The sequence below is a fragment of the Carcharodon carcharias genome, chromosome 4 (genome assembly GCF_017639515.1).
Source record: "Carcharodon carcharias isolate sCarCar2 chromosome 4, sCarCar2.pri, whole genome shotgun sequence".
Taxonomy (NCBI): Eukaryota; Metazoa; Chordata; class Chondrichthyes; order Lamniformes; family Lamnidae; genus Carcharodon; species Carcharodon carcharias.
Genome location: NC_054470.1, coordinates 34,163,659 through 34,187,424, shown reverse-complemented (window position 1 = coordinate 34,187,424; position 23,766 = coordinate 34,163,659). Strand labels below are relative to the sequence as shown.

The following is a 23,766-nucleotide window of genomic DNA, read 5'->3' as shown; positions in this document are numbered from 1 at the left end:
TAATGTAACTTTCCAATCTACCTTAGCCATTTTGCCCCTCCTTCATAGTTTCCTTTGTTTAGATTTGAGACCCTCGTTTCAGATTGAACCACATAACTTTGAAACTTAATGTAAGCTTCTATCAAATTACATTCACTCTTCCCTCGAGGCTCCTTTACAACAAGATTATTAATTAGCACCTTCTCATTGCACATATTGTTCTTGAGTTGGGCCCTCAAAATACTGTTCTAGAAAGCCATCTTGTACACATTCCAGGAGTTCGTCCTGCACAGCATTAGTGCTAATTAGATTTATCCAGTTTATATGTAAGTTTGAAGCCCTCCAAGATGATTGTATTACCCTTGTTACCTGCACCTTTAATTTCCTGACTTATATCATACCCTACATTATCACAGTTGTTTGGTGAGCTATGAACAACTCCTGCCAATGTTTGCTGCCCTTTGCTGTTTCTTGGCTCCACCCAAACAGATTCTACATTTTGATCTTCTGATCTAAGATCCTCTCATTAATGTACTCAACTCATCCTTTATTAACAGCACTACCGCACCTCTTTTTAATTTTTACCTATCCTCCTAAATGTTGAATATCCTTGAACATTCAGTTCCCAGCTTTGCTTACCCTGCAGCCATGCCTCCACAATGGTAATTACATTATACCTGTGTTGCGGTGAAATTGACAAATCCATCGGAGACTCAGGTCCGGTTTTCGACTGTTTATTCAACCAAACGCAGGGAGAACGACTCTTAGTCAATCCAATCGAAGCCAGTACTCTTCCCTCTGAGTTGTTAGATTGTCTTTTATACATTTAGCTCTTGTCCTTTTGTGACTGAGGATGTGTTCTTGGTCACATAGGCTCACAATCTATCACAATTGATGCAAAGTGTTTCAGATCAACTGTCTCGTTTTCTGTGTACCTTATCATTCCAGTGACAGATACCTAGCTATTTGTGATCACTGGGTTCACACCTGTTACAGCTAGCCTGGGTTAGTTTTTGTGTCCTTTGCCTAAGCTAACATATGTCAAGTTTCCCTTTGCTTTACAGGTTCCTTCCTGATAACTTTTCATGGCTAAAACTACTACTGCTGTCATGCTGTGCTGCTGCTATCCTAGGTTACCTTTGCTAATAAATGACAAACGTCTTGTACCCTCTAACATCTGTTTACTTCCATTAGTGCCATCAATTCATCTGCCTTGTTGTGAATGCTATGTTTGTTCCGATACATTGCCTTTAATTCTGTCTTTTTATTATTTTCACAACCTCTAGCCTTATCTGTTGGCACAGTCTTAAGTTCGTTCGCCCTGCTCTTCCTACCACACTCAGATTATCAATTCCCTTATTCCCACCTTGCTCTCTTGCCTTGTCCTCTCTCTGTAATTTATCACATCTTCTCTGACTTGATGCCTTGCATCCGCTATTTAGTTTAAATCTCTCTCTATAGACCTAGTTATATGACTGGTCCCAGCACAGATCAGGTGAAGACCATCCCAACAGTACAGCTTCCACTTTCCCTAGTACTGGTGCCAGTGCCCCATGAAGCAAAACCCATTTCTCCCACCCCAATAATTTAGCCATTTAACTCTGTAATCTTATTTACCCAATCCAATTTGCTTGACGCTCAGATGATAATCTGGAGACTATTACATTTGGCATTCTGCTTTTTAATTTAGCCCCTTGCTTCTTATAATCCCTAAGCAGAACCTCTTTCCTAGTCCTACCAAAGCCATTGGTACCTATGTGGATCATGACAACTGCGAGTTTCTCTCCAGCCCAGCGCAGATACCCCTAACCCTGGCACAGGGCAGGCAACACAGCCTTCTGGACTCATGCTCTCGTCTGCAGAGAACTGTGATTGTCCCCCGACTATACTGTCCACTACTACCACTACATTCCTATTAACTCCCCCCACTTGAATGGCTTCCTGTGCCATGGTCAGTTTGCTCATCCACCTTGCAGCCCACTTCTGTCCACACAGGCTGCAAGAACCTCGAACCTGATGGACAATTGCAAGGGCTGAGTGTCCTCCACTTCTACTTTGCCAAGCCCCATATCCGCCTCATTCGCAGTCACACCCTCCTGTCCCTGACCATGGGTCAAATCAGACGACCCTATCCTAAAGGGTGTGACCGCCTAAGGGAACAGAAAGTGTCCAGATAACTTTCCCCTCCATGCTGTGTTCAGTGTCTGCAGCTCGGCTTCCAGTTCATGACTGTGAGCTGAAGGTCCTCCAGCCACAGCCACTTGCTGCAGGTGTGTTTACCTTGGATCACCCACATGTCCATGAGCGCCCACATTCTGCAACCACCATACATGACCTACTTTGCTGTCTTTCTTGAGTTTAATTAATTATTTTACTGATTAAATTTTAATTAGTGTCTCTGGTCCTGCCTCTGCTTATTCTAATTTCATTAAATGTTCTACTTACCCTGATTGAAATTCCCTTGTTAAGATAAATAGGAAATACTCACCAATCAATCTAATAAGCTTTACTATTATTAGTAAACCTTACAATTACTAAAATTACCAGAGTTTTGAAAGATAAATGAGAAAATACTCACCAACCAAACCAATCAACTACCTGTTTTTCTGTGAGGTCACACTTTGGTTTTTCACAGAATGTGGTTGGTCTGCTCTGAGCCATGAATTAGCTAGCTCTTTCAGGTGCTGTTGTCTGTCTCCAGGCCTTCCTGTCTCCCGATCTTTTTCAAGAGTAAGAGTGAAGAAGTCTTACTACAGTTATACAGGGCATTGGTGTGGCCACATTTGGGGTGCTGTGTATAAATTCAGCCTCCTTACCTAAGGAAGGATGTTCTTGCCTTCGAGGGAGTGGAATGAAGGCTCACAAGACTGGTTCTTGGGATGAAGGGATTGGCTGATGATGAGAGATTGAGTAGACTAGGCCTATAACCCTTCGTGTTTAAAAGAATGAGTGGTGATCCAATTGAAACATATCAAATTCTTAAGGGACTTGACAGGGTAGATGCTGAGAAAATGTTTCTGCTGGCTGGGTGTTCTAGAGCACAGGGTCATAGTCTTAGAATAAAGGATCAGACAATTAGGACTGAGATGAGGAAAAACTTCTTCACTTAAAGGATTGTGAATCTTTGACGTCTCTACCCCAAAGAGCTGTGGATTGTTATTCGTTGCGTATATGCATGACAGAGGTCAATGGATTTTTACATACTAAGGGAATGAGGGATATGGGGATAGTGCATGAAAGTGGAGTTGAGGTAGATTGCTAATCACGATCTTGTTGAATGGCAAGCAGGCTTGAAAGTCCAGATGGCCTATTCCAGATCCTATTTCTTATGTTCTCATGTTCCAATAATTTAAAAAGAAGCCCATTTTATGTGAACCATGGCAAAGCCATCCATGAAACACATTGAACAGAGGATCATATTGAGGAAGTAAAAGTCAGTTGGCTCATTAGGCTAACCCCATCCAGTGAACTCTTCCTAACTCATTCACTTTGCAGATTAAGTATTGCCTCTAAAATGTTTTCTTCATCCCTAGAAATAATTGAAAAAAATTACTCCAGGATACCACCGCACAAGTCTCATAGTTGGAGGTTTTTACAGCTGTTCATGACCCATTTTATTTATAATATGTAATAGATTTAAGGAAACAAATTGAAATTATTATTTTGATATACAGTCCAAAATAATCAGCTGAAGGTGCTTTGTGATGTAACTTTGCCTTTGTGATCTCACAACAAGAGTTATGGTTTTCATTTCCATTGGTGTTTGTTATTTTTCTACAGAAATATGATGGTTGGATTATCCTTATTTAGTTATCTGTCATATTTTAAGAAACAACCAGTTACTGATTCCTGTGTAATTGGATAACAGCAATATATCGGAAAATGGAGGACGAGAGCTCCGGACATGATGAGATGTACAGTAACAATTGCAAATAAATGTTGGGGTTGCTTTATAAGTATTCAAGTCTAAAAAGTTTTGAATTGAAATTGACATGGCTAATAAGAGAAAGAGAATCCAAGTTATTTTGCGTTTGGCACAAGAATTATGCTACTGAAAACTGGTAGCAAACTTCAAAAGCATATATAGTAAAATCATCACCAGGTACCACCTAAATAATGCAGCCTTCCAAAATTATAAATACTTTAAATCATCCTTTGGAATTTTGTACCCGATTTTTAACACATTGAAAACCCATCCATTTGCTCAGAGTTAAAATAGGGCCCATTATTTTTGTTTGTGATGATCTTTAATTTTTTAACATTGTTGTGTAAAGGAGACAGGGGAAGTTAATTTTGGGGTCTATAGGTCTAACCCTAAGAAACTCTAAAGATATTGTGCATTTTTGGCAGGCTCCGATTAAATATTTTGCTTTGTTCTCAGGAACGCCCGTATCCTTGGTCTTCTTGGCCAGCTGGAGAAGATCAATTTGGAGTCAGCATTGCAAGACGTGGACAATGTCCGTCATATCACTTCCAAGCTTCTTCATTTGGTTCAGACTCAAGGTAATTTTGCAAGATCTTTATATTTGTTAAATGAAATACTGTTTATGTTTGACTAAAATAGTTGGGGTTTTCCTTGGTAAAAAGCAGGCACATGATATATAATTACATATACACAGTAACTGCAGACTTTAGTTTCTGTACTGTAGGTTAGAATGTGTGGAAGAAAGCGAGTGATATCTGTTGTATAATGTTGTATGTGCCTGCATACTATGGTAATGTAAAGGTGCTCGCAGAGCAAAGATTAATGTGGGATTGGAGAGTAGCATCGCCTATGGTAAGATGTATGGAGTCACATGGTAATAGACTGAGAGAACACTCTGGAACCAGCCTGCATTGAGGTAACAGCAGCATGTATGACAGTAAACTGGGATCTATGAATAGTTAAAGGTTGACAACAGAGGGTTCATGTTCATATACAAGTTTCAAGATCGCACCATTGAGACATCCAACGATCCACATTACAACACGGTTGGCAGGTGGGATAGTGGTGGGAGCTCCTAAAAGATATCACATCAGTGGTGATCTGAAAAGTGGCAGCATTTTAAACGATTAACCCAGAACCGCATCTCAAGGTAGAAAACGATAAAAGCAGCTGAAGGTAGACCAGAGAGACGTACGCCTAAGAAGAAAAGTTGAAGAAGCTTTGCTACAGAATTAGAAGTTGAGGAACCCACCAGAGCAAGTGGAAGTTTATTGCAAGACCCCCGAGTGATGCAGAGTTAAAAAGAATAAAAACCTGGTCAGACCACAGAGATGGGTGGGCAAAAATTGCAAAATCCTGAGTGATGCTGAGGTAAGACACTTAGATCACAAGATGGTGCACCAAACTACAAAAATTGCAAGACCCTAAGTGAAGCAGTGTGGAGAATACTGGACAGTTCATGAGACAGTGAGCAAAAATTATAAAAAAGAAGCTGTGTTTACATTGGCAGTCCCAGGGTTCAGCATATCCATTGGGCAGCTGGAGGAAGGCTGCAGGTTTTAAAAAAAACTGTTTAAAAAAAATGGCAGGCAGATCAAAGAGAGAACTCTGCAAAGAACAGTTTTGTAAAAAAAAAAAGAAAATTCCTGCAGGCCATTGTTGTTGTTCTGAAGACTTAAAGAAAAATGTCACTGAGAGTAAGGGGTTCCCAGGCTTCTTGTTAATGAGGTGTTGCAGAGTTGACAGCTTTTTTAAAAAAGCAGACAGCCCCTGAAGTTCATAACAAGTAGAAAACCTGCAGAGTTTGGAAAAGGAATCTTTTTCTACTGGGTCTCCAGTTTACATGGCTTAAAAAAAAAATCAGGCCCATGATCACTGGAGAGCTTGGTAACGTTGGTAAAGTGCAGGAAACTCACGTCCCACAAAACGGGTTAAAAAGAAAATAATTACTGCACACAATGTTTTAAAGGGGTAATGAAATTTAAAGTGATAACTACAAGAAATAAAAATGGCCATGGGCAGCCAGGTACATTTGTGCTATGGAAACGACTAAACTAAACCCAAGAGCGGGCGTCTTGGAGAAATAATTTTTCAATGTACAGGACACTTACAGGATTAAGTAAAGAATCAGAAGTACAAGTCAACAAGTTTTTATTCATCTTTGGTTCATTTGCTGGTGAAGTACCCCACAGCCAATGTATAGACTCATACTTGACAACACTTGGTGAGATTTTAAAAGGCTTTGATATATATTTTAAACTCCCAATAAAATGCTGAGGGCAACAAGAGACCCTAGAGAGAAGGCAAATCCCATTAAGTTCTGAGGGCAATAAGAGACCGCAGGGGGAGGGCAGTAAAGACCCCAGAGACAGGGCAACAGAAAACCCCAGAGGGAGGGCAACTCCCAATAAAGCGCCAAGGCCAACAAAAGACCCCAGAAGGAGGGCGACAGAAAACCCCAGAGAGAGGGAGCCAAAAGATCCCAGAACGAGAGAGAAAGATGGCAGTGCTGAGTAAGCAGATGGCTATGAACGAAGGAATGCTATCTGAGGTAACTCAAGCAAAATTGCAAAAAGTAAGTGAAGCTGTTCTACAGGAAAATGTTTGCATCAAAGCTGAACTGAAAGATTTGAAGTGCAAGATTCATGGTGAGTATATACCTTTCAAATGCTCGATAAAGTGAAGTCTTCAATGAACCAAGCTGTTTGAGATCTGAACAAACAAATTTCAGAGATGACACAAAGGTACCAAGAGAAGATAATGACCTTCAATTCCACAGTTAGCAAATCAAACCAGGAATTGGGAAAACTCAGCCAGATGTGCAGCCAGGCAAAACAGCAGGTAGAAAAGGCATGCAAAGAAGATGCGACCCTGAAAGATTCCTTGAAGAATCAATATGTGGTCATGAAGACACATGAGGAGCTAAAAAGGAAGTTGAATATTACTTCAGAAATAGCTGCATTGGAACTAGCAGTCACAACAATACGATGAATTGTATTGGCAAGTGAGTTGGCAAGAGTTCACCAAGAAAATAAACAGTCGAAAGAACAGTTGATTGTCCTTAATGATCAAATGGAAAAGGAATGCGTAACCGTTCAGCAACATGAAGAAATGAAAACTTTCTTAAACAGCAGAATGGAAACACGGCAGAAGAAACTCGAAGAGACCCTATTGAAGTACAGAAAAGCTCAAGATGAAATGAGTGAGCTTTGCAAACGAGGAAAACCTGTTGAAAGACCTTCACGTGTTACATGAATCCCTCAGAACAAAGTTTATTCTTCTGGAAAGTTACAAAGAGAAGCAAAATTAATGTAACGTCCCTCTGAATAAACTGAAGAACCTGTTGGCAGAGATGACTCGGCAATGTTCAATATTCCAGGGAGAAACTGAAAAGAGGAAGCATTGAAGGAAAAAGCCATAGAACTTTCCAAACTGTGAGTGAATAATGAAGCTGCTCGTTGTACAATTACAGAACTGAAACAAGTTAAGACTTTACCGGGGCAGACAGTGAATCTAAAATGAAGGACAAGGACAAAGTTCTGTTGCAGACAAAAAGAAAAGACAGAAATCAGATCAGAAAATGTAAATCCAACACTGAAGCGCAAGGAACTAGAAGAAAAAAAGATTCATACGCTTCCAAAAGGATTTGAAAATATAACAGCAAATAAGTGTTTGGCTGAAATTGAGACACGTGGAAATGAATGTTCCACTTGCAAAACATCCACATCCAGCAAGAATATTGGCAGACACCACGGAAAAAGAAAATTCGAGTCCACTCTAGAAACGAACGGAGTGCACATTCCCTGTGGAAGGAACAGGACAAACCCACAGCGTCTGAAAAAAAGCAGATGGGTTGTTAAAGAGAAACTCAACTTGAAGGGGCACAAAAAGCGAATCAAATGGAGATGGCCAAGTACCAGAAACAGAGTACTACTACCATTCCTCCAGATGTGGTAGACTGAGATGTGGAGGAACTGTCAAGCCTCAAGACCGTCTGACTTGTAAGTCAGAGACTTGAAGTGGGGAACAGGGATAGCGAGTCAAGATTGTATTACAAATAGTAATACTCCATTTTCTTTGGTGAAGAAAGGGGGATGCTGCATGATGTTGTATGTGCCTGCATGCCATTGTAATGTAAAAGTGTTTGGCAGAGCAAGAGTTAATGTAGTACTGAGAATAACACTGCCCCTCAAGTTTGATGTATAGAATCACATGGTAATAGATTGAGAGAACAGTCTAGGGAGAACACTCTGGAACCAGCCTGCATGGAGGTAACAGCACTACGCATGACAGTAACCTGGGATCTGTAAATAGTTAAAGGTTAGCACTTTGCACAAAGAGCAGAAGGTTTTTTTTTGGGTGCAGTTAGGAAATATTTCCATGAGCAGGCCAGCCTGATGAAGTTTGGAATGAGTCTTCAATTTGATCTAATTTTAAGTTATATGACTACATAGGCACTACTATATTTGTACTATAACACCATCGGTGTTTACCTTTATTTGAATTTTTATAATTATTAACTTGCTGTTCTGAGGAGCAGATCTCATCAATTTTTACTCATCTGTCTTCCTTTTGTCAATGATATTTATTGTCCTGTAATGACTGCAATAGGTTACATAGAAATAACAACGCAGAAGCAGACTTATGGCACAATTAGTCCATTTTATCCTTCACATGACATCTGTTTGTTTTTTGTTCAAATTTTCTTGGTGCATTATCTAGGTGAGACTTTGAATAGGATGGGTTTAAAGGTTTTCTGGTACTGAACATTATTCTAGTTATTTGCTGCCTTTTTGTGGTTTTCTTAGAGAATATGTACACTCAGATTGACAAAGCAATCAGACCATTTTTTGAAAGAAATGATATAATTAACAATTGTGAAACAAACCGTACACTTATATCTGCGTGCATTCCTTGACTACAAAATTTTGCTTCTTGTTTTCACACTTTTAAGTGAATCCTTTCCTTTATAAGTTCCTACGTTGGCATTTATGAAGAAGACGGTCAATGCAGTTACAGGTGACAATTTTGCACTTTCTGGCCACTGGGTGGCTTTGCCACATGAACCACAATGCTTTCTGAATTTTAAAAATTTTTCACCAGTTTCTTTTCTCTCAGTAACAAATTTCCATGTTCAAAAATAAAATCATCATAACATGATTTGATTTATCACTTGTGTTTTTCAATGCCTTCATTAAAGGTTTTACTTATAAACCTAAGCATTTCTCAAAGGTGAGGGCTTGGACTAGATAATTTTACCCAGAACTGTGATGCTATGAACTGAATTTGGAACCTATGCCTTTGCAGTGTAACTAATTTCCCAGGATGCATCAGTAACATTTAACCAGCTGTTCCATTGGATCTTTTTTGCAGGGTCCAGCCCTTTCTGCTTAGTTTTTTAAAGATATGTTTCTAAAGCTTTACTGAATTTATATTTAGTATTTTTGAGAGGCTATGTCTGTGTGTGAGAGAGAGAGAAAAAAGAATTAGAGAATACTGACTAAATATTTGTTGGCCTTTGTTTGATGTTCTGTAAAGTTTAAAAAATTTGTTATGTTGAGTGGAAGAGAGACTGGAGCCAAGGAATATCAAGAAGGAGATTGGGGGGTGGGGGGGGGGGGGGGGTAGAAAGAGGAGTCTCAAAAACATGAGTTGAATTTTGAAGCCAACTCATTATGACACTTAAGTCTTCTTGAGTACTAGAAAAGCCAAATGCTAATTTCTTGAGAGGAAGATTTTCTAAATTCTTACATCTGTGGGATGTAGAGGGAATGGTAGATGCAAATAGACAGTCTTCCTCTGTTTAATTTGATTTTTACTAACTTGAAATTTAGTAGCCGTCAAAAATTTTTTGGGAAGTAAATATAGAAGGAAGTGGGGGAGTGAAACTGCTTGAGAATGAGGAGAAATCTGGCTACCCAACTTTAGGGGAGCTGATGGAGCATTACGCATGGAGCATAGGGGAAGGGAGGATGTATAGTTTGACCAAATAGTTCAAGGAAAAGTAACAGGGATAACAGTGGAGCACAGGCGTTTGAGTGATTGGTTGAGGCCCCTACTTCACTCTCAATGACAAATTTTGTGATTGTTTCCTGTGACAAGCTCCAGATCTTCTGCATCTGCTTCATCAATGACCATTACAAGGTTAGGAGTGTATTAACGCAGATGGTGGAGATGCTCAGTCATTGAGAATCTTCAAGACTGCGATTGATTCTTGGAAGCTAATGGAACCAAGGGATATGGGGATTGGGTGGGAAAGTAGAGTTAAGGTCAAAGATCAGCCATGTTCGTGGCAGGCTCGAGGGGCATATGGCTTTGTTCTATTCCTTAAATTCTTGAGTGGGGTTGTTCTCCAATAATTCCATAGTATTCAACTCCATTCACAACTTCTCCAATAATGAAGCAGCCCATGCTGAGTTACAACTGGACCCAGATAATATCTGACAAGTGCCAGATAACATTCAGGCACTTAGGTGCTAAATTGTAACTATCTCAAATAAGATAAAACCCAGTCATCTCCTCTTAGCCTTCAGGTGGCACCACCACCTGGCAGTCCCCCATTATCAGTATTAGGTGTCGCCATTGACACTGAACTGGATCAGCCTAATCAACAATGCAGGGCAGAGACTGTGACAAGTGGCATGCATACCTAACACTTCAAAATTCCACCCATCGTTTACAAAGCTCAAGTCAGGAGTGTGATGGAATGATCACCACTTGCCAGAATGGGTATAGCTACAATAACATTGAATAAGCTTGCCAACATCCAGGATTTTCACGTGGTCCATCTCTGACACTTCCCTTCCCTTCCTTGACCTCTCTGTCTCAATCTCTGGTGATAGACTGTCCACCAATATCCATTACAAACCCACCGACTCCCACAGCTATCTCGACTACAGCTCCTCACACCCTGCTTCCTGTAAGGACTCCATCCCATTCTCTCAGTTCCTTCGCCTCCGTCGCATCTGTTCCGATGATGCTACATTCAAAAACAGTTCCTCTGACATGTCCTCCTTCTTCCTTAACCGAGGTTTTCCACCCACGGTCGTTGACAGGGCCCTCAACCGTGTCCGGCCCATCTCCCGCGCATCCGCCCTCACGCCTTCTCCTCCCTCCCAGAAACATGATAGGGTCCCCCTTGTCCTCACTTATCACCCCACCAGCCTCCGCATTCAAAGGATCATCCTCCGCCATTTCCGCCAACTCCAGCATGATGCCACCACCAAACACATCTTCCCTTCACCCCCCTTATCGGCATTCCGTCGGGATCGCTCCCTCCGGGACACCCTGGTCCACTCCTCCATCACCCCCTACTCCTCAACCCCCTCCTATGGCACAACCCCATGCCCACGCAAAAGATGCAACACCTGCCCCTTCACTTCCTCTCTCCTCACCGTCCAAGGACCCAAACACTCCTTTCAAGTGAAGCAGCATTTCACTTGCATTTCCCCCAACTTAGTCTACTGCATTCGTTGTTCCCAATGTGGTCTCCTCTACATTGGAGAGACCAAATGTAAACTGGGCGACCGCTTTGCAGAACACCTGCGGTCTGTCCGCAAGAATGACCCAAACCTCCCTGTCGCTTGCCATTTTAACACTCCACCCTGCTCTCTTGCCCACATGTTTGTCCTTGGCTTGCTGCATTGTTCCAGTGAAGCCCAACGCAAACTGGAGGAACAACACCTCATCTTCCGACTAGGGACTTTACAGCCTTCCGGACTGAATATTGAATTCAACAACTTTAGGTCGTGAGCTCCCTCCCCCATCCCCACCCCCTTTCTGTTTCCCCCTTCCTTTTTTTTTCCAATAAATTATAAAGATTTTCCTTTTCCCACCTATTTCCATTATAAAAAAAACCCCACTAGAGCTATACCTTGAGTGCCCTACCATCCATTCTTAATTAGCACATTCGTTTAGATAATATCACCAACTTTAACTTTAACACCTATGTGTTCTATTGTACTATTGTCGTTGACATCTTTTGATGATCTGCTTCTATCACTGCTTGTTTGTCCCTACAACCACACACCCCCCCTCCACCTCTCTGTCTCTCTATCTCTCCGCCCCCCACACACACACCTTAAACCAGCTTATATTTCAGCTCTTTCCTGGACTCGAACTCAAGTTCTGTCGAAGGGTCATGAGGACTCGAAACGTCAACTCTTTTCTTCTCCGCCGATGCTGCCAGACCTGCTGAGTTTTTCCAGGTAATTCTGTTTTTGTTTTGGATTTCCAGCATCCGCAATTTTTTTGTTTTTATCCTGGATAGAGCTGTTCCGTTAAGCATGAGAGCTAATATCCCTCCTCTCCATCACTGGTGAACTGTGGCTGTAGTATTTATATTCCATAGGATGCAAAATAACAAGGCAACAACATTATTTCAACAGCATCTCATTCCTTTGTGATCTCTGTCATCAAGATTAACAAACGGTAATGCACAAACGATCAACATCTGCAAGACTGCAAATTGTTTCACTTCAGATAATTATCCAATACCCTTTGAAAGCCAAAATTGAATCTGCCTCCACCACAATGTCAGGCAATGCAGTGTTGATCTTAACCACTCGCTGCATAAAAAGGTTTTCCCTTGTGTAGCCGTTGATTCTTTTGGCATTCATCATTTGTCAGTGTCATCTGGTTCTGGACCCTTGCGTCAATAGGAACAATTTCTGCCTATCTATCCAGATTCCTCATGATTTTGAACCCCATTCTCTAAGGAGAACAGCCCCAGCTTCTCAAGGGATCTGAAGTCCCTCATCTATCCATGGATTTGACGTCCCTCATCCCTGGAACCATTCCTGAATATCTTTTCTGTACCCTCTCTAATGTTTTCAAATGCTTCCTAAAGTGTGGTACCTAGAATTGGACATACATAATGTTGAGGTTGAACCATTGTTTTGTTAAGGTATTCTATGCCCCTAAATAAAGCCCAGGATCCTGCATGCCATATTAACCAGTTTCTCAAGCTGCCCTGCCACTTTCAATGATTTGACGTTACATAACTAACCCCAAGTCTCTGTTCCTACCTACGCTTTTTAGAACTTTATTCTTTATTTTAAATGAGCTCTCCTCATTCTTCCTACCAAAATGTATTTCTTCACACATCTCTGTCGTGTGTCCTTCCACTGCACCAGCTTGCTTATGTCTTTTAGAAACCTATTACTATCCTCCACTCAGTTCACAATACTTCCAAGTTTTGTGTCATCTATAAATTTTGAAATTGTCCTGCAAATCCAAGTCTATTTCATTAATGTAGATAAGAAATGTGGAGGTCCCAATACCTATACCTGAGAACCACACTATATGCTTTCCTCCAGTCTGATCATCAACCATCACCATTACTCTGTTTCCTGACACTCAGATAACTTCATATCCACGCTGTCATTGTTCCTGTTATTCCATGGGTTTTAACTTTACTGACAAGCCTGTTTTGTGCCACTTCATCAAATGCTTTTTGGAAGTCCATGTACACCGCATTAATTACAGTACCCTCTCTGTTACCTCATCAGAAAACTCAAGTTAGTTGAATAATTTTTCCTTAACAAATCTGTGCTGGCTTTCTTTAATTAATCCCCATTTGTCCAAATGACAGTTAACTTTGCCCTCTCCCCGTCGGTTGGGCAGTTTGGGAGTGGGAGTGGGCGTGGGCAGGCAGGTGGCCGATCGCCGCCCACGATCAGCTGTGCACTGCCATTTTACGTGGGCAGGCCAATTAAGGCCTGCCCAGTGTGATCCACGCCCGGAAGTGCCTAGCGCTCCTTGTGCGGGCGGGGAGAGTCAGTGCCTGCGCTCTTTCATGCATGCGTGTGAAAAAGCGCAGAAATCTCCCTGAGGCATGGAGCTGCCTCAGGGAGATTAAGTTGGTTTGGAAAACTTGTAAAGAAGAATTAAAAAAATTATTCAGATGTGTCCCCTCATGTGACAGTGTCACATGAGCTGGGACATGTCAATGAATTTTACTAAAAATTTTTATTACATTTATAAACCCTTCATGAAGCCTCACCCCGCCTGTGGATGAGGTTCCATGAAAAATGCAAAGGCTGCCTGGGCTCTTCGGGCAGCCCTGTTCGTTATTTCAATTGGTTTTTAAATGGCCTTAATAGGCCTTTGACAGTTCGGCGGGTGCGCAGCTGACTGCGGTGCGCGCTTACTGGACTGAAGATTGGAATCATGTGCAGTGACGTTGGGATGCACGCCTGACGTCACCGCATATCATTTTATGCGTCGGCGAGCGGGGCCTGTCCCCGCATGCTGACCAGAAGATTCAGGCCCTGGATTCTTGTTTTACAAGTTTTCTCACCACCCTGGTAAAATTGATTGGCTAAGGTTGCTGGGCTTATCCTTACACTCTTTTGTTCAACAAGAGTGTAACATTTGCAATTCTCCTGTCCTCTGGCACCATCCTTAAGAAGGATTCAGAGATTGTGACCAACGCCATCGCAATTTTCACCCTTGTATCCTTGGATGCATCTCATCCATTCTTGGTTACCTATCAATTTTTAAGAACAGCTAGCCTTTCAGATGCCTCGTCCTTATCAATTACATCCTCTTTGACTATGGCTTTGGCAGCATCTTCTTCCTTGGTAAAGACAGATGCAAAGTGCTCATTTGGTACTTAAGGCATGCCCTCTATCTCCATGTGTATTGGCCCCACTCCTCCTTTTACCACCTTTTTACTATTTATATGCTGTCCACACATTTGAGCAACTTGGTGTATGAATTTCAGTGCCAGTGTGATGTCAGATATGTAGGCTGTATGTGCAAGCGATTGGCTGTTTGAATCAAAAAGCATGTTCCTTCGGTTGTTCACAATTGGCGGTGCACAAACTGTACTCAACCAGCCTGCATTTGCAAAACACAAAACAAAATGTCTGCTGTTACATGTGATTGAGATTTGGCAGCACTTGCTGAACAATCCTGAGTGTGCTAATAACTACACGAACAACTAACTTAAGCTAAGTAGTTGAGCTCATACCATACTTCATTTACGCTTGCTCCGAGTGACATACGTTCATGCAAGTGACCTGTTCTCTGCAAGTGAAAGGAATATGTTCAAGCCATGTGCCTTTTTTGAATTAACCGGGAGGTTGGGGAACCTCTCGTTCCCTGTTGCTTTCTCTATGGCAATGCCTCAGCCAGAGTTGACTTGCTAACCAACCAGCACCCTTTTTTCCTGTAGTATAAATTGTTGTGATCGCTTGAAATTTGACATTCTTGTGTTTCTCCTAATGAGTGCAAGACACACAGCTTCGGCAGCAAACTCTCTTTTCAGCAATATTCAAATTCTAAGCTTTAGTTTCCAGGAGAAGATTAAGTCTACCCATTAGAACTAGTGGCCCGTGAAGGTGCTTTCTGTGATGACAGAATTCTGAAATATAGATATGTGGTGCTTGGATTTTCAAATGGGTGTGTTTATCAGTGGACGTATTTTTTCTTTCTGTTTTCCCCTCTGAAACACCTTGGGATAATTTTCCATATTAAATACACTATATAAATACAGTTTGCTGTAGTTGAAAAGGAGAAATTCTGAATATAGTTTCACACAACTCCTGACATTAAAGGTAGAGACAACATTTACAGCTCTTAGAGAAGTAATTCTTTTGGAAGAATTTAAAGATTCAATTCCTTCAGTAGTGAGAACTCGTGTGGAGGAACAGAGACTTAAAACGGCAAGGCAAGCAGCAGACATAGCTGATGATTATAAGTTACGTTCATAGATCTAAACCTTTTCTTCATCACCCTTTTAAATCAGGGAAGGAAAGGAAGTGGGAAGATGAAAGGAAGGTAGTTAATTTGTTTTTTTAAAAATCTCTAAAGGTGTTAGTGGACTCATTACCTCAATTCAGTGCCCAAATCTTCTTGTAATGAATACAGATTGCAAAACTGTTGGGATAGCATGGCCAAGTTTCCCTTGTAGATTTGTTCATCCTGGCACACATCACTTGCCACGTCATGACACAACGCATTGCTTTGCTCTGATACTGGCTAATGTAAGAAACAGAGCCTTCTGTACCAACCAGGACTGAGTGTGCCAAGAAAATAAAGTGGAAGATGGCAGTTTCTTTAGATCCTGATTTCTCTCTGACAAGGAGATTTATTTGGTCTGGATTCTTCGATTGAAAAATGGCCGCTGAACAAGTTCATCACGCGCGTTATTATTGCCCTATGTGGCTTTGTGTTGACCGCTACTGTATCTTGTTTGAATCATTCTGAAGGGTGACAACCTCTCAAGGCTCATTTCTTCATGATGAATTTGCCTCCTCAAACCCCTTTTATCTAATAGTTCCAATCTCAACTCCAATGCCAAGTGTGACTACTTCATAAATTCTTCACTTCTAAAACTAAGACTACTCAGGCAGCTGTTTCAGCTGCTACTTTCTCTCCCCAACTATTCCAAACCTTTCCCTAGCATCCTATCCAACTTATCTTTTCTGTCACTCTGCAATTCCTCTCCCATCACACCACCTGCTGTCAAGAAAATTTGCCTTCGTCATGAGACTTTATCTGCTACCATAATCTCAGCAATGCCTGACCACTTAATTGCCCCTCTGTGGTTGCTAACATTCTAAATGACTGTCTTTGCTCAAGCATCATCCTTCTCTCTTTTCAACGTAGTTATCATTATTCTGTTATGGCACAGCTGATAGTAAATGTTGAGTTGTTCAAAGCCCAGAGGGAAACTTGAGACAGCTATCAAAGCTATTTTTGCAATTTGTATGTTTTGAGATGCAAGCTTTGAATTCAGTAGTAATAAGACCGCTGAGCCTTACAGGTTTTTACAAAACTAGCGTAAACATTTATTAATAAGAGAAATGATTTTAAGAATATACTTATGTCTACAAATTACTACTATAATAACTTCTAAATCCCCTAATTAATCTGACTTCTAGTTACACCTCCATTAAGGCAACAGTAAGACACACCGATTTTAAAAGATCCAGGCAAAGAAACATGCTACCCTGAACAATCCAATTCAAAGTGGGTTTTCCTAACTTCATTTTGTTGTAAATAGCAGCTTGAGGCATAGATGTTGAAGGCTTTTCACACTTGTTAGATCTTAATATGCCCTCTTTTACACACAGCCTTCTCTCCTTTATACATATTTTCCCCTTTGACTGCAAATTCCCATTGTTTCACTATGTCTTTGGACTTTACCTCCCTGATCATAATTTAACGTAGAACCAATTTTACCAGTAATCCTTGGGAAAAATAAACACACCATTTCTTAACTTCTGCCGGTTCGGTGTAATATTTCACTCCATCTTTTGAATTCAAGTAAGTCTAGTTTATTCAAAAATGCAAATGTCCTTTTACACCTTACATTCTAAACTTCCCCCATGTTTCCCTACTTAACATATCAAACCTAGCTTATCTTCAAATACATCAAAGCCTTCAGATCAGCTGCCTTCAATCTCTCTCTCTCACACACACACACACACACACACACACACACACACACACACACACACACACACACGCACTATTTTACAATAAATTCCAATGACATTATTATGTCTTCCTGACAATTCTGTTCCCCAAAGTTTGCTCTCAACCTCTGTCCTCTCTAAGTTTCCCATTTCTAACCTTGTGATTGGGTCTTGAATATCGTTGTGGCCTCCATTCCTATATCTGTCAAAATTAACAGTCATCTTTGATATCATGACTCTGTGACTGTGTACATGGTGCGTTAACCCTCCTTGGTTTCCTTAGGCTTTCAACAGCTATATAATTGTTGTGGAGTATCTAAAAGATACTCATCACAGAGTCAATTGTAGGTAGATTCAGCAATAGTCCTTTATTCAGTACAAATGTGCACACATGGGAAATGCTCTTTCAAAATACTCTGAAAGGCAATTTGAAGTTAGAGTTTCTATTGGTTATATATGCCATCTTTCGGATAACTCATCATTAACTCACAATGTTCTTATCTTGTGTGTCTAATTGTTACATCTTAATTGCAAATGTGTTTACAACATAAACACGGAATGACCGGTTCATCACCTCCGCAGTTCTAGAGGAATTTTTAAAACAGTCACAGAATGACCTGAGCTTTAGCACAAACAATGCTCACAGTTCATTCCAAAACATAAACTTTGCTTATCCATCCTGATATTTTGCTGTCGTGCCTAGTCAACTCCATATCTTGACCCTGAGGTGAAGCTATCGGTTTATTACAGTATAACTCATAGACCATTCATCAACTTATTTTATCCTGACCCAAAGGTTAATTCCTTTAGCTTTATCATAGACTGACCCATAGGCTAGTCATTAACTTCCAGGCCTTGCCAAAAGATCATACTCATTCTAGATTTTTTTAAACTGCAAGCGCTTTTTAAAACTTTTTTTTGCAACTTGGCTGAGCCTGGGTAATCAATCCTGTGAAGCATCCTGATATGCTTCTTCATAATCAACCATTGCCTCTTTGTTGAACAACTCTGTGGCTGACGTGTCACTTCACTCCTATTTGCTCAAAAATATCAATGCATCTCTAGCAGTGACTGATTTACGTTGTACCCTGCATAGTCCCTTAAGGAACTATCCTTAGCCCCTTTTCTTCCGCATCTAAGTATGCCTTCTCAGTGACATCATACAGAAGCATGGAGCCAGCTTCACATATATACTAAGGATACTCAGCTCTAACTCTCTGCCATTTTCTTGTCACCATAAGTACCTCAAGTTGCTGATTAGTTCTGTTCATCACCATAACATTTCTACAGCATTGCCCAACTCCACCCACCACACCAAATCCACAACTGTTCCGTTACCTTTGTTATTGTTACTTCCATACTTAATTTGTCCAATGTTTTCCATGTCATCCTGCTGTCCTCTACCTTCAATAAAAACCAACTTCTTAAAGAAAAATTGCACTTCACTGCTGTATTCACTGACAGACAGTTGGTTCATGTCTCCTGCATTGTGCTTAATATAATCATCCTTGTCTTTAAAATTCCATTTGAATCCTAGAATGCTTCCCTAGCCTTATATTTCGTCTCAGGGGAAGGTATTGTAAGTTTGACTTCTTGATTTTCAGTCAGAATGGCAGTAAGAGGAAATATTCAAAATGAACTAGTTACAACAACTGGATTACAATTTAAAAAAAAAACCCATAGCAAGTGTTTTGCCCAGTGGTAGAGATCACTCCAGTAAAATGGTGTGGATTAACTCTGGATGCTGAATGGTTTTTGGAGCTTGTATGTTTGGTAACTGCCAAAAATGATTGGCCTTTTTGACTTTCCTGCCTCTGTTTATTTGTTCACTATTGGTATGACAGAGCCTTGAAACCTACTCTCTGGAATAACTTATGTAAAACCCTCTGACTCTCCACATCTCTTTCCATCTTTGAAAAGATTTGCATTGGAAATATTTTTGACCAACCATTTGCTGACTTCTTGTACTTTACCCTGCACTGATAAAGTACCTTGGGTTGTTTCCTACATTGAAGGTTACTATGTAAATACAATTTGTTTTTGTACTCCAGCTACAAAAAAGGGGTAGAACATAAGAAACGGTCTACTTCTTTACCATGTTTACCAGGCTCAATTTCCCAGTTAGTGCTATCCGCGAAATGGGGATGATCTGTAAGAGGAACTCGGTGAAGCATTGGGGTTCATGGTTTGTATTAAAGGGAACCACTCCATATATTAGTTGGTAGGGAGCATTTCCAGTTTGTTGCCAATTATTAGGATGACAATGCAACGTTTTACTTTATTAGTTGCCACTAATATTTGTTTCAATGATGTATACAGAAGTCATCTGATGAAAGTGAATAGAAGCCATATGAATGAACGTATCACATGGGTCTAATGTCATGCTACAACCTGCAAATCTGACTGGATGTAAAGCCACTTATTAGGCCCCTGGCTTGTTGAAGCTTGCCTTTGCAACTGGACTTGTACTGTGTCCTGTGGTCAACATCAAGATGAAGGTTACGTAGAATAAGTTTTACATTCAACTTGTAACCTCTCTCCTTTCAAGATCCTGATTTACATTGATTGATGAGGTTGCTGCCCAAGTCAGTCCATCCTCTCCACAGCTCAAGGAAACAGTGACTTTTAAATAGTCTAATGGCAGTAAAGGAATGGTAAATATTGCCCCTGGATTTTAATTCTTGATCTGATTTGCTTCCATCAGACAGAGGAAGTTATGGTGATATACAGTGTGGGGCACGTCATTAGAACCAGTATGAGCTTACTTTTGTAGTAGGGAATATGAAATGTTAACTATATATAAACAACTATGATTTGTACTTTATCCAGGGTGCAATGTTACTTTAGCACACATTCTTTCTTATTACAGAGTCGGTTGAATATTTTTAAATTTTTATTGTAAAGGAGCCCTTAAAATTCAAGTAGAGTTGAGTGTGAGATTGTTAGTATGTAGAGGTTCAAGTTAAATCGATGGCGCTTTGTTTCACTTGCATTCTTAAAGCCTTATGTTTTGGGAGTAAAATAGTTTAACAAGCATCAAGTCCTGGAGCAAGGTTTGATCAGCATTGTGCACCAACTTAAGAAACAAACAATAATCCTATCTGCACTGCATTGCAAATGTTAATTAAAATTGACTTTGATTTAAGTCAGTATATACAAGTGGTGTTGCAGCCGCATAGATTTTTAATTTGCTTATGTTTTGTCCAGCAGCATTTCCTTTCTCAGTCCTACAAACGTCAGGTAGGATTCTGTTTTGGAATTAATTTTAGCAACTACATAATATCAGTTCTTTTAGTAGTATCTGATATTATAGCAATTTCATTTTATTTACTAGTGTATTCTATCAGTTTTGAATTTGGAGATGTGAAGATTGAATTGGTGATGAGCTGAATATACTGTCCCATTTGACATCAATTGGGCAGCTATATGACGATCATACAAGGAAAGGCAATTGGAATGACATGGATCAGTTGAAAGGCAAGAAGTGATTTTACCTAGCTCTGATCAACAAAATGTTCTCGTTGGCTGAGTGGAATGAATGCTCGGAGATAAAAAGCAAAAAACTGCACATATGGGAAATCTGAACAAAAGCAGAAAATACTGGAAATACTCAGCAGGCTAGGTGGCTTTGGTGGAGGGAACCTGTATGGGTTCAGATGTGGACCCTTCAAAGCCTTTTGGCAAAGGTTGCGCACACAACATCAGCTCATTTTTCGTGTCCGGTGCTATCTGAACCATTTCCAGCATTTTCTCTGAATATTTTTTGTAGCTCTGCATCTTCCAGTTATTTTCTAACTTAGCACAGTTTCACAGTGAATAGTTGATGGAGGTTAATGGTTTCGCTCATACTTTAATGGTTTGTATGTGGGTGAATCCATAACATTAATGTTGTGTTCGGTTGGTTTTGAGTTTACAATTTAGTGTGTTTTGTATCTTTATCATACAAACATTTTGTACACTTTTCATTTGCATATCTTTAGTTGCCAGAATGTATTAGATGTTAATACAGCTGTTTCTGGGAAGGATCACAAAAATTATGTTTGAAACTTCAGCTTTATCAACTACAAAATATTTGCATCTGTTTACATTTTCTTTATGCCAGTAACTGTGCCATGTATGTCGGCATTATTGTCATTTCATTCATATTTTTGAAGTGCTACTATATTTGAAAGTAATGTGAGATTGAAAAGTGCTGGGTGCAGCTTCAGCTGGGTGTAGCTTCAGCACCCCTTGAGGTAGCTGATCAAGGACAAGTTTATTTTATTAAACAATTTTTGTTTCCCTCTAAACAAGTGACATAGCCAGGAGTAATTGCAGCCTCCTTTGCTCTGCAGTCCATTAACAAATCTTGTAATTCAGATTTCTAGTATGTCAGGATTGTGAGGAATTTGCTGTGCTGGTTAGTTTAATTATGAGCCCTCTGTGTAAGCAGCTACTGAGTGGCTAACAAATAGCCATCCAATAACAGCTTAAATCTAACGCTTCTAGTTTTCCTGGTTTACTGGCAGGAGCTGTTTTACTTGGGAACATAAGAGCATGAGTAGGCTAGTTAGGCCCCTCATGCCTGTTCTGACATTCAATAAGATCATGGTTGACCTGTGACCAAACTCCATACATCAGCCTTTATCCCATATCCCTTAATAGCTTTGGTTAACAAAAATCTATCAGTCTCAGATCTAAAGTTAATAATTGATCTCGCATCAGTTTTTGTTTGCGGACAAGTTTCCCAAACGTTCTCCACCCATTGTATATAGAAGTGCTTCCTAATCTCATGAAAGGTCTAACTCTAATTTTTAGACTATACCCCTTATCCTAGACTCCGAGCTCCGGAAATAGTTTCTCTCTATCTACCCTTAATATCATGAAACCTTTGATCAAATTATCCTTAATATTCTTATTCCTAGGAATACAACTCTCATTTGTATAATCTCTCCTCATAATTTAATGTTTGAAATCCAGGTATCTTTCTGGTAAATCTATACTGCACCCACTCAGAGGCCAATAAATAATTTTTACGATGTAGTGCTCAGAACTGCACACAGTACCCCAGGTGTGGGCTGACCAGGGATTTGTCTAGCTGAAGTGTTACTCCTATTCCCCTTGTATTCCTGCATCAAGATATAAAGGCCAGCATTCCATAAGCCTTTTTGATTATTTTCTTTACCTGTTCAAAATATTTCAAAGATTTATGTACCTGGGCCCCCAAGTCTTTTTGGATCTCCATTATTTCTAACTTTTCATTATTTAAGAGGTACAGTACTCTGTACTATCCTTTTTTGGTCTCAAGTGGATGATCTCACCTTTGCTTGCCTTTGAATTCATTTTCCACAATTTTTCCCATTTATTTAATCTATTAATAACTATTTATAATTTTATGCTTCTATCTGCACTGCTTACAATGCCACCCATCTTGGTATCATTGGCAAACTTGAGTATGTGGCTTTCTATCTTGTCATCTAAGTTATTATCAATATGGTGATTAGTTGAAGTCCCAGCACATATTCCTGCAGGATACCGCTAGTCACATCCTGCCAGTTAGAGCACCTGTTCATTATCCCTTCTGCCACTTAGCCAATTTCCTAACCAGATCAATTCCATGAACTTCAACTTCAACTAGCTGTCAGTTGCTTCTATCAAATGCCTTCTGAAAATCCATACCACAAACATTCTACTTTAGCCACCTCTTCAAAAAAGTAATTGTTTTTGTCTGGTATCACTTAGCCTTTACAGATTCATCCTGGTTCTCTCTGATCAACTGAAATAATAGATTCTAATAATTCCTGACAACAGATGTTAGGCTAACTGGTCTGTAATTCGCTGGTTTCCCTCTGTCACCTTTCTTAAATAGCAGATTGACATGCACAATTTTCCAGCCTAAAGGAGTGGTTCTCGAATAAAGAGAACTTTAGAAGATTACAATTAAGACATTTGCAGTGTTCTCACCTACTTTCTCTGAATTCCTGGAATGGAAACCATCTTGAATGGTGATTTGTCATTCATCAGTTTCATTTTCATCTTCATTTCTGGTATTTTGCTTACCTTAATTTCAATGAGTTTGTATCCCTGATTCAATGTAAGTTTCTTTAGGATGTCCTGCATACTGATCGCTGCCTCTACTGTAAATATTGGTGTAGCAATTATTCAACAGGTCTGCCATTTTTTTATTTTCCTCCGCAATTTCACCATTATCAGTTTTCAAAGGACCCACATTGCTCCCGTTGACTCTCTTTTTCTGAACATAATTGTAAAAATATTGATTTTTGATGTACCTTGCATTTTTCATTGTTTCCTGGGATGTAAACATTGCTGTCAAGGCGAGCATTTATTGCCCATCCTAATTGCCCTCGAGAAGGTGGTGGTGAGCTGCCTTCTTGAACTGCTGCAGTCCAATGGTGTAGGTACACCCACAGCGCTGTTAGGAAGGGAGTTCCAGGA

The 23,766-nt window shown here is 40.1% G+C and overlaps 1 protein-coding gene across 8 annotated transcripts in view; it reads left to right on the top strand.

Moving 5' to 3' along the window:
• agtpbp1 (ATP/GTP binding carboxypeptidase 1) overlaps positions 1-23,766 on the top strand; it is a 330,484-nt gene that overhangs the window by 51,941 nt on the left and 254,777 nt on the right. For 5 of the 8 annotated variants that reach the window (XM_041185724.1, XM_041185721.1, XM_041185728.1 and 2 more), the window contains 2 exons: positions 4,361-4,482; positions 20,542-20,571. In XM_041185724.1, the coding sequence (XP_041041658.1) occupies positions 4,361-4,482; positions 20,542-20,571 (152 nt within the window). The remainder of the gene's footprint in view (positions 1-4,360; positions 4,483-20,541; positions 20,572-23,766) is intronic. The other 3 variants (XM_041185725.1, XM_041185729.1, XM_041185727.1) reach the window with 1 other exon arrangement.